We start from the raw sequence: 12,569 nt of genomic DNA on the forward strand, positions 1-12,569 counted from the left end.
ATCTGGAAGCAAATTAAAACTGGTTAGTATTGTTGCTGTTGTTGTTGTTGTTGTTGATGACTCTGAAACCTCACCTTTGTCACAGGTTGCACACGTTCAGCTCCTCTCTGAAGTCTGAGTCCATGTTGACATCTTATATAATATATAACCGATATGAAAGGGTTCAAATCGGTTGCCAGTTTATTCAATGTTTTTGATGTTGAAATCCGTTTTCAAAGAGAAGCTGCTCAGACGACCTCAGCACTTTCATTTTGTACTTACATACATCTGTAATTGTATTCTCATTTTAGTCTTGATTCATTTATCCGTCCAGTCTTATGATGATGTGAAGATGATGTCACAGGCATGTTTATTTTTGAGACAAAAGGCCCTTGGCACGAGGAGGTCCGGGGGGCTCCTTGCCAGAAAACGCTGGAGATTTAAAAACATATTCTTTTTGTAGTTTGACAATTAACATTCAGGAGGAAACAGTGATTATCATGAGAACTGTTGAGAGCTCGTTGGTTTCAGATCATGTCCTCTGGTTTCCTCCAGCCAAGATCAAACGCTTTTACAATACAAAGGTGTGAAACAATTTCCCTTCTCCTTGATTTCAGAATAAACACATTGTCAAAACAAACTCATGAGCTGCCATGGGAAAAAAAATACACCAGAACTTAAAAAAAACAGCAGATTCATGGCACTAAACTCTTGTGTATCTGCAGTTGACTCAGACGAGATGTTAAATGACCTAATGCAGCTTTAAATCGAAGGGGAACCCAAATATATTAACTTTACTATATTGTATTATCAACTATATTCATTTTACGAGACTGTATTAAACTATATTTTGATGTATTATGAAGAACCCTTTAAACGCACACGCAAACACATATTCCATTGTTCTGTTCCTCTAAGACACTCTCTGATAAAGACACCTGTGCCGGACGAAGCGGCAGACGAGCTCAAGGACATGTGTGCGGTCCGGAGCGCCCGTGTAAGTCGCCCATCACATTCGATGGGGACAGATGGTAAGCGCTCTGTTTATCTGTATTAGAATTGCACTGACAGGGATTAAACATTTGATTCATTTTAACTGTTTTGATTCTTGCCCTTTCTTTCATAAACGAGCACGCCGACAAAACATTTTTTTCTTTTCACCAAATTCTAGCCTCACCTTGTATTGCTCGTCTGATTGGCGCTGCCCGGACCCTGAGCCGCCGTACTGTGCCCCGACGTATTCTCCGTACTGTTTACTGCAGCGTGCCCCGTGTTGACAGCGGGCATGACCGCGGCGTGCCCCGTGTGGACAGCGGGCATGACTGCAGGGTGCCCCGTGTGGATAGCGGGCATGACTGCAGGGTGCCCCGTGTGGATAGCGGGCATGACTGCAGCATGCCCCGTGTGGACAGCGGGCATGACCGCGGCGCTGGGACTCCGGGCGGGGCTCTGGGCAGCGGAGGAGGTCTCTGGTCGGGCGCCGGTGTCGGGCAGTGACGGGGGGCTGTTGACCCATTTGGTTTGGTCCACGATGGTCCGGGCGTGAGGCAGTTTGCCCACGTCCCTGACCCGGACCAGCAGCTGCAGGCCGGTCTTCAGGATGTGCACCGCCTCGTCGTGGGAGATGGTCACAAAGCTCTGCCCGTTCACCTCTAAGATCTGGTCGCCCACCTGCAGGAGACACAAACGTAGAGGTCAAGCCCAGCGAGGACCAGGAATTCTTCTCCAACAGGAACCGCAGACTGATTTAAAGCACCTATGACACTTTGGATTATACTCAATTTACTAAAACACACTAAGATCATAGTTTTTAAGATTTGGATTGTAAAAAAAGAATCACATTTACCCCAACTTGGCCATTTGTTTAAGTTTTCTTTTTTACTTCCTGTTTGTAAATGTAAAAAAACAACAACACAATATTACAGTAGGAAAATCAACTTATAAGAGCACGTAATACAGCTTGAGATCAAATAGTCATGTCACAGAAACCGATGATCAGGCTCGTAAAAATACAAGTAAACGCCTTTATTTTGTTGAATTCATGTTTAAATAAACTGAAAATGTCTACTTCCTGTCATTTTCAATGTTTCATGATTGTTGTGAAACGTTTACAACAAATATCACTCCACCGAATAAACCCGTCATATGCACTTACACTTCTTTTCCTCATATTGATCGATCACAATTTTGGATTTGATAGAGTTTCTTCTTTTCAAAAAGTGCAAAAATGGCTTTGAATATTAACTACATGAACAGAAACAAGGCAGGTGTTCAATAGTCTGAACTCTGCTCCAAACCACAAGCTTTTATAGTCCACTAGCTGCAGATCTTTTCATTAAAAAAGGCCACAATTTCATCCACTTTTCTCTTTTTCTTCACTTTCATCTGCATCCAGGGCAGTAGAGCTCGCTGCTTGTTCCCAAATCATCACCGGAAGTCAAATACAAAGATACGTATTCATGTTTTGCCCATCTTCAAACACAACTGTATCTATTCTGACCCTCGATGGTAATGTGACTGAACAAGTACAACAAATACATACTCAAATATATCTCTAGATCGATGATAAACTCGACAAACACGTACAAGAGCTGACGAATATTCTGAGAGCCGGACTGTCATTCTTCTTTAGAAATGAAAAGTTCTCTCTGAATTGTAGGAAACGGTTAATTTCTCTCAATTCTGGATTATTGTGATATTATATAAAAGGTTCATTACAGGAGAAGGAGACAAAACTCGCCACTGTCAATTATACCGTATTTTCCGGACTATAAGTTGCACCTTTTTTCATAGTTTTGGCCAGGGTGCGACATATACTTATATTTATATACTTATATATATACTCCGGAGCGACTTATATGTGATATTATTTGTTATTTTCACACTTGCAACTGCATTTCATACTCCAGTGCAACTTATTTATGTTTTTTTCTTCTCTATTATGCATTTTTTGGCTGGTGCGACTACGGAAAATACGGTACTCAATTATTGGATGTGAGAAAAGAACAGCACTGTATTTGTTTGTTTAAAAAGCTTAGGACTTTTGCTTAATTAATTAACAAGTTTGCTGAACATCTAATCAAGTATTCATCAATAGAGATCTCAGGACGTGTTTGTATTACAATGAACTCAGCACCGAGTCATTAAAAAAAGGCTTTAGGCAGTTTTGCTCCGTGGAACAAAACACAGAGACTATTTAAATGAGAAAATATCAGGCCTTTTCATGAATTCAAAGCACTTGTTGAAGATTTCCCACAATGCCAGAGCGCTGTGTTTAATTTAGTTTTATTGATGGTTTTATTGACGTTTTATCTAGGTATGTATTATATATATGTATATATGTATATGCCGTTACTGTTAGTGTGTGTGTTTTGTATTCTACACTAGTGGTTCACAACCTTTTTTGTCTTGTGTGCCCCCTGAGCCTTTCTGTCATACCACGAGTTCCCCTCACTCATTATTAGAAGAAAAATAGAACGTAATTTAATTTATGATTCAATGAAAATAATTTTATTTGAACATTCAATTCTCAGGCATAGTCTTATTTTTTAACTCAAATTAATCATAAAAATGAATAAAATGTGGCCTTGAAAATACATATGTAATATAAACAAATATGAATTAAAAAGAATCAACCGTTTTTTGGAATATATGGCTCACAACTGGAGCCGCTTTGAGTAAGTCCCTTTAAACAGGCATTTCAACTTTAAACTAGGAACAAAACACTAATACTCAGACTCACTATAGACCTAGTTCTTTCCATCTGTCATCTGAGCGTTAATGAGACACTTGAGCTTGTAATACCTTAAAATAACTTGAGATTCACGTGCGGGCCAGTCCAAATCGTCTCGCGGTCCGGATGTGGCCTGCGGTCCGCCTGTTGGAGACCAGTGTACTATTGTCTCCGAGGGGAAACATCATTTTTGACGGGATTATTATATTATTTACTTGGATTTTTGTAATTATTTACCATGGATTTTTCACGTACCCCCTGCAGTACCCCCGCGTACCACTAGGGGAACGCGTACCCCCGGTTGGGAATCATTGCTTTAGAAGACAGCGCAGCTCAAAGGATCAATAGGAGGAAATAGCCTTTATCTACAGCAGTAAAACCACAGAGACAGTGGAAATGGCCTGTAAGCATCTTTTAAGAGTAATCCTAAACGCTCCATTGTTTTACTTATAATGAGAAGATAAACTCGCATGTCTTTCCCCACTCGCCGTAAAGCCAGGCCCGGGAGCGGCGCTATATTTAGCCAGTGCAAAAGTCGTGTTTCTTTAGATTGGTATAATGTAATCCCACCGTACAAAAGCCCCCCTGCTGTCACTTCACATTGTGTCTTTGTTGCAGATTTTATGGACATTACTCTTCATGTGAATCTAGCTTTGGGGGCGTGGTTAGGTCACTCAGATGTCATGGTTTAACGGGGGGTTTTCTTCTCAAACCTGCTGTGTTAGAACGTCAAGATCCTCCGCCTCCCCCACAGCAGCAGAACCACGAACCGCCTCAGTCTCTTCTTCTATGAAAGTAATATGGATACAAATATGCTGCTTATTTTAAGGACACACATGAACCTTTATTTGTCTGGTTACTGGCCTTTGCCTTTGAGTACATTTGCTTTGGTATGCGAACTTACAATATACAGTTACTTTCCAACCGTCGGGCGTTCCCTCACCAGGATTTGGTGTTAGGACACCATCTAATGGATAGAATTACCATGGAAAGACAAAACAAAAGCTATCTTGCCACAAACAGAGCATGGTTTGGCAACAGAAATGTGGGGATTTATGGACTTAAAAACACAAAATGTACCTATAATAAAAAAATAAAAAAAGGGGTTTGTAGAGGACCTCGTAAACACGATTAGTCAAACAAACATAATGAGGTTAAATACATCTCCAGGTTTGTTTTTGATGGGGAACAATGGTAAAACATGGCTCAAAAAAGTCCATCAAGCATATTATCTGTCCTTTAATTTAAATAGGCTTGATTTCTTTCTGCATAAATGTCGATTAAAGACATGCCATATAGACCAATCCTGATGTTTTACAAATTATATTTTATGAATGATATGATGAAATTATATTATACAACTGGACTAGATGTTGGACTTAAAGTGCCTATGACAGGTTTTTACGTTTTTCAAACTGACTTTATTTGGTGTATTTATACATACCTGTTGTACATAGAAATGATAGTTTTACACAGATCACAAAAAGTAGGTATTTGTGGGGAAAAGTTGAAAAAGCTGTAGAAAATTACAGGAAGTGACATCACACTAGGGACACTCATTCCAGTCATGCATAATTTACACAAATAAACAATTTTTATGACTCTTTAAACATTAATTCAACAAAAATAAATGTTTGTTAAATAATATAAATTGTCCCTTTTGATGATTTTTTTCCCAGTGTTTGCTGGGTAATTTCCTACTGTGATGTCATTAATTACAAACAGGAAGTGAAATTATAAACCTAAAAAATGAGCTATTCAGTGATAACATTTTTATATTTTTTAGCTAAATTATACATAAAACGTAACTGCATTTTAGTTCAATGAGTCGTCCAACTTGTCAGAGGCACTTTAAAATATCATGCTCTTTAATCACAGCAAAATACCCGATAATAATAAAAAAGTACCTGCCATTTGTGCAAAGACAAATCTGGACAGTTTGATTCAGTGAACGGTTTGAAAAGCAAACGACATCAACAACATGTTTAAACACAGCAGATGTTTAAACACACACGGTTTTGTACAAAAAACGACGCCATCCCAGAATGTTCTCAAAGCATAAGTCAACATACACAGCATAATCACACGAGCCAACACCGCACGTTATCTCCACAGTATCTCCACATCCCTCATAAATAAGTCCTGTGTAAAGAAGACGCTCCATTATCTGCAAACAATAAAAGGAACATAGCTGCAATCAGTAAGCCGCGGTGCTTCACAACACTTTAATTTCACGTGAAGATGGAAGGTGAAAACGACTATTTAGTGATACATTTTCGCACCGACCTCCTTTTACACACGTCGAAGTCAAACGAATACTAAAAGGTTAAAGTTATTCGTCGAGGCGCGAGCAAACGTGTCTACTTCCTCATGCGGAGCGGCGAATTAGCATGTTTTATTTCTTTATTTAAATAAGTGCGGCGTGTTCCTTGTTCACCTTGATGCGCCGATGAAGAGAACAGTCTGTCTGCGGCTCTGAAATAAATCACTCCTTTTTCCCGTGTCGGACAAAATGGTGAGTTATGTGTCGGCCGACCAAGGTTAGGGAGAGAAATCTGTATTCTCTAAGCCTGAAGTGTTTAATTAAAAAGGAGGAGGCTAAATTCGTATGCGATGGAGATGGTTGTGGTTTGGTGGAGGGATGGTGAGCCGTGTAGATGATGTAGGCTCTGGATTGCAGGATTTGTATTTCACCCACTCCTTAAGCTCCAAATTATGGCTCCGGGGCCAAATGCAACCCTCGGAACCGATCTTTCTCTGCCCTGAGGCTTCCCTGTGAATGGACCTGTGATTCCCTATAAATCCGTTCAATAATAAGGTAAAGTACAACTGTTCAGAAAGACACCCGGATGAGGAAGTGTCCATTTATAAGAACATGTGGGGTTGGAGATGTTAATCGCCAACGTGGGTTCAGGAGCGGGACCACGCCTCAACCTCTACTCCTCCAGTAATCACGCCCCACTCTTTAACCACACCTCTAATTACCCAGAAGCTCTATTTATAAGGCCTATTCACAGCATCTCTTGTCGTCTCCACTCTCTCGACCCCGCCCTCCCACCCCATGTCTCTATCATCTCCACCTTAACAAATCACCATCTACGGAGGTTTTTTTTTTTAATCAACTGGGCTGATTACCCGAGACAGAGCCCCCATCCTGAGTCTCTACCCAGCCAACTCTCGTCGCTCCATCGTCGCTCCATCGTTGCTCCATCGTCGCTCCATCTTCGATCTCTCGTCGATCCATCGTCGCTCCACCGTCGAACCATCGTCGCTCCATCGTCGCTCCATTGCCGCTCCATCGTCGCTCCATTGCCGCTCCATCGTCGCTCCACCGTCGAACCATCGTTGCTCCATCGTAGCTCCTTTGTCTCTCCTTTGTCGCTCCATCGTCGCTCCATCGCCGCTCCATCGTCGATCCACTGTCGATCCATCCTCGCTCCACCGTCGCTCCATCCTCGATCCATCCTCGCTCCATCCTCGCTCCATCCTCGCTCCATCCTCAATCCATCGTCGATCCATCGTTGATCCACCGTCGCTTCACCGTCGCTCCACCGTCCATCCATCGTCCATACATCGTCCATCCATCGTCGCTCCATCGTCCATCCATCGTCCATCCATCGTCGCTCCATCGTCGTTCCATCGTCGATCCATCGTCGCTCCATCGTCACTCCACCGCCGATCCATCGTCGATCCATCGTCGCTCCATCGTCACTCCACTGCCGATCCATCGTCGATCCATTGTCGCTCCATCGTGGATCCATCGTCGTTCCATCGTCGATCCATTGTCGATCCATCGTCGCTCCATCGATCCATCGTCGATCCATCGTCGTTATTATCAATTAAAAAAAATCATATTCCATTGTTGTGATGTGGTCCCTACTAGTGAAACTAAAAAATCGAAGATGCACGATATACGATGGATGACACCAGAAAAATCAAACTCATCGTCAAGTCCGGGAAACCCTGTAGTTTTTAAAGTAACAATCCACGTCTCTCTTTGAAGGAGCGTGTTTAACCTGCCGTGCCTCAACGATCATCGCTTTGAATTGCCTGATATTTGTGTGGTCAGGAAGTTGAAAATGTTGCGCAAGGGGGTATTTGGGATTTTTTTGTTTATGGTGTTCGGTTGATATGTGTCCAGATGATATGTGTTCGGTTGATGTTGACACGTGTCCGTTTGACACGTGTCCAGTTGACATGTGTCCTTTAAGGGGCCACACAGTTCAAAAATATAATATATTGCATGTTCTTCACAATTGTGTCACATTCAATTTATAGTGGCATTTCTGTAGCGAACACACACACAGATGCGCACGCACGCAGGCAGGCGCAGGCACACGCACATTAACACACGCACACACACACAGACACACGCACGCACACACACGCATGCACGCACACACACTCACACGCACGCACGCACACTCACACACAAACACACACGCACACACATACACACACGCACACACACAAACACACACGCACACACATGCACACACACACACACACACACACATACACACACAAACGCACGCACACACACAAACACACACGCACACACATGCACACACACACACACACACACAGACACACTCTCTGCATAAGCCTGAACATGTGGCACATTTTTATTTGTAACACCGAGCACTAAAGCTTCGCTGTAAACAACAAAACAACAGAAACACAAGGTCAAAGACAGCTTACTCAGACCTCAAACACTTGTAAACGTCTATTCACTCAATACACAATGTAACTGTTGCGTATCTCCATGTCTTTTATACCGTTTGCTCGAGCTGTATAGTAGAAGCCGTTAATTATACAAAAAGAGGAGTTTACAGCGAAGTGACTGCTACGTTCATTGCATTACACATTCTCTTTGGTATGTTTGTATTTGTCCCAATGTGTGTGTGTGTGTGTGTGTGTGTGTGAGAGCACGTTGCGCAAGTCTATTTCAGGCCCATGGATGCTACGTGCTACGTGTTGCTTAAGGTGGAAAGTGTGGATTCCGTTCTGTTATTCATGGGTCCGAAGTGACGTCGCACACTCGTTGCTACTGCCACCTTGAGGACGAAAGCCACATGTTCACTGTGGGCTCTACCAACAAAAAGTCCAGACTGAGGTGAGCTAGGCTGTTTGTTTCTGGTCGTTAGAAGCAGGCTAATGCTAGATCACATATTATTGCATGGCTATGCTAATAAATGTAAACCTATTCGCAGATAGTTTTAACAAGCCCCATTTCCAACTCTTTAGGCTCAGAAACAAAGTGCGTGCTCTTGAAAGCTTTGAGGGCGTGTCCGGTGCAGAGGGCGTGTCCGGTGCAAAGGGCGTGTCCGGTGCAGAGGGCGTGTCCGGTGCATTTTCTATGTTTTTCCACGACCATCTAACAGAGAGGCAGCAGCATGAGTGACGTCTTCAACATGACTGTAGCAAACAAATAGGTCACGTGACTGAAACCCATGGATACATGTGGTTTCATTGTGGAAGTACTGAAGACTTCTTGCAGCAGATTCTGTCCCTCGCCCGCCTGGAACCCGCGATCGAATGGTGTTTGGTACGAACCCGGCGTGAAAAGGAAGACAACAAACGATAAATAGTGTGTTTGAGCGACACAGAGACAATCAGGACTCATCCAGGCTCTTCATCAGAGACACATGAATAACCACAGGGCTGTACTGTACAGAGAGAGAGAGGGAGAGAGAGAGGGAGGGAGAGAGAGAGAGGGAGGGAGGGAGAGAGAGAGAGAGAGAGAGAGAGAGAGAGCGAGAGGGAGAGGGAGGGAGAGAGAGAGAGAGAGGGGGAGAGAGAGAGACTCCCATTGTTTTACATCTGCACTGGAACAACAAACCTTCTCTCCATTTGCTCACCTCTTTTCTCTCTCTCTCTGTTTCTCTCACTCTTTGTCCTCCTCCTTTTGACATCCTCTTTTAGTCTCCCTTTCTCTCTTCATCTTTCCTCCTCTTTCTCTTTTACTCCTCTCTTCTTTCGTCTATATTTTCTCTCTTCCTCCGTCTCTTCACCACTCCCCTTCTCTGTCCCTCATCTTTTTCTATCCCCATTTCCCTATCCTCTCTTCTTGCACTCTTTTCTCCATCTCGCTCACCTATTTTCTCTTTATGTCCAGCTCTCTGCTCCCTCACTCTTTTTTGCTCTCTCTCTCTCTCTCTCTCTCTCTCTCTGTTTCTCTCTCTCCCTCTGTTTCTCCCACTTGGTATAGTCCTTCTTTCGATATCTTCTTTTGTCTCCCTTTTGTTTTCTCTCTCCTTTCTCTCTATTTTACTCCTCTCTCCATCTCTCCCTCTCTGCCCATCTCTGTCTCTCTCCCCCTCTCTCTTCCTCTCGCCTCCTTTCTCTCTCTCCCCCTCCCTCTCCCTCCCTCTCTCTCTCCTACTCTCACTGTCACTCTCCTTTTCTCTCTCTCCCCCTCTCTACCCTGTCACTCTCTCTCTCCCCCCCTCTCTCTCAGCTCTCTCTCTCCCACCCCCTCTCCCTCTCCCTCCCTCCCCCCTCTCTCTCTCCCTCTCTCTCCCCCCTCCCTCCCTCCCCCCTCTCTCTCCCCCTCTCCCCCCTCCCTCCCTCCCCCCTCTCTCTCCCCCTCTCCCCCCTCCCTCTCTCTCCCTCTCTCTCCCCCTCTCTCTCTCTCTCTCTCTCTCTCCCCCTCTCTCTCCCTCCCCCTCTCTCTCCCCCCCTCTCTCTCCCTCCCCCCTCTCTCTCTCTCCCTCCCCCCTCTCTCTCTCCCCCCTCTCTCCCTCCCCCCTCACTCTCTCTCCCTCCCCCCTCTCTCTCTCCCCCCTCTCTCTCTCTCCCTCTCTCTCCCCCTCTCCCTCCCCCCTCTCTCTCTGCCTCCCCCCCTCTCTCCCCCCCTCTCTCTCTCTCCCTCCCCCTCTCCCTCCCCCCTCCCTCCCTCCCCCCCTCTCTCTCCCCCCCTCTCTCTCCCCCCCTCTCTCTCTCCCTCCCCCCCTCCCTCTCTCTCTCTCCTGGCATGTCGCTGCAGAGTCAATACTAAAGGGAGTCCATGGTGCTGAGCTGGAAAGATAAAAGCTTCATTTACATATGTTATCACAATATTCCAGTTTACGTTGTCAAACTCGGAACATTCTCTGTCGGCTAAATCTAATCTGAGCTGAGAGTCGGTAAAACGCTTCCGCATCAGCCCTTTGTAGAGGAAAGCATACTTCCCATACACTCCGGTCTCAATCACGGTGATCGTTTTAATATGAACATGAGGCTGTAAAAAAGCTCCAGGGTGTGACATTCCAGCCAATAAATAGACAGTAATTAATGCTTTTATCTCATTAAGCGCTGTCTCTAACTAGAGGAAGCCCAAACCGTCTCTGCTGAAGATAAGAGAGCGAGGAGTCGAAACTGTCAGGTATGAAACATTTTAATAAATAAATAACTCTGAGAAATAATCTTTCAGTATAAATCATCAGTCAGTTAAGCTCACTGGACAAGGATGATTGCCCGCAAATCATTTCTCGATTTCAAACGGGCGTCTGAATGAACACGGCGACTTACGGGTAAAACGGGAGAAAGAAATAACACGGTGGACTGAGAAATGGAGCTCTGTAGATCTGAGGTAAAGGAAGTTGAAATGAGAGGCTGTGGTTGGACCGTCCCGAGTTAGGAGAGTTATTTTGATGGCTCGTTTTTTGAACAGAATGTAGGAGGGGCCGATGAGGGTGGTTTAATCATTTCCACTTATCAAATATGGGGCACCAACCTTCTTTCCAGCTTGTTTCACACCAGGTCAACAAGGTCAAAGTGCTTTTTTACCTTCAGATTTCTGTGGTAGATGCAGGGCACTTTGCAAACGCTACGGTGGCCCTCAGGGTTCACAACAACAATACATTGAAAAGCAAAACAAGTTAACAGACAACTGAGGCAACTAAAAGTCTGCAACAAATTAAACCAAATAGAAAGTGCTAAAACGGAAGTAAGTCACTTTTGGTTGCGTGTTCTGTTAATTTGTTTTGCTTTTCAATTCATTTTTGTTGTGAACCCTGAGGGCCACCGTACAATTCACTTCACAAAAACAAAATAAAGAATATGCATCTTTCAATTTTCTGGCTTCGTTTTTATGTAACCTGTTGTATTTTATTGTATGTTATATATCTTTTAAACTTGTTTTAACAGCTCTAGTTCAATCTTTATTCATCTTGATGTTATTGACATTCTACAGTTGTTCTTTTATGTTGGCGTAAAAAATGTCTTCGTCTTCAAACTTTAATCTTGACATGAGAAATTAAACGTGCTCTATGTAACTTTTCTTATGGGTTCTGTCACCTGCGTGTATCCATGGAGATGTTATTGCTTTGTCTGGAATGTTCCACGGTACAGATATGGCCAAAGATACAAATGGCTGTATCACACATATTGAAGGTTTATTGGAGCTGGATCTGACAACTTTATAGCTGGAAAACTAAATCTTGGGCACTCTACGAATTCAAATAAATGTTGTAATGTGAGGATTGTTCAGAATAGCACTAGAATGTGGCCTTTTGACATGGGAAAAGGCTAGCAAACTCGGTTACAGACTGCAACCGATTTTCAACATATAACCAAACAAGGATCATGAAATATTTTGTTCACAACAGTTTCAGAAAGTGGTGCCATCATTCAACTCCGAAGACGTGATTGTTCAAAGGATTTTAAAGCCGTACGATTAATATTATTCAACGTTGGTGGATTGCGACTCCATCAAATTCCACTTCGTGTAACGTTTATGGTAATTCTGGCAAATGATCATGAGTCAATATTTACAGTGGAGTTTTAATCTGCGACGCGGGTCATTCGTACAGAGGGAAAGATACGAGACGCATTACTCAGCTCCACTTCAAAGACATAATGTATTGATTTGTGA

General features: G+C 43.6%; 1 protein-coding gene across 1 annotated transcript in view; it reads right to left on the reverse strand.

Annotated features, from left to right (window-relative positions):
- LOC140346869 (whirlin-like) overlaps nt 1-12,569 on the reverse strand; it is a 165,072-nt gene that overhangs the window by 52,143 nt on the left and 100,360 nt on the right. Inside the window, exon 4 of the mRNA XM_072433089.1 lies at nt 1,402-1,650. Coding sequence (XP_072289190.1) covers nt 1,402-1,650 — 249 coding nt within the window. The remainder of the gene's footprint in view (nt 1-1,401; nt 1,651-12,569) is intronic.

This window comes from Eucyclogobius newberryi, unplaced genomic scaffold, assembly GCF_026437365.1.
Source record: "Eucyclogobius newberryi isolate DKJ021-1_F unplaced genomic scaffold, fEucNew1.0.hap1 SCAF_6, whole genome shotgun sequence".
NCBI classification, from domain to species: domain Eukaryota; kingdom Metazoa; phylum Chordata; class Actinopteri; order Gobiiformes; family Gobiidae; genus Eucyclogobius; species Eucyclogobius newberryi.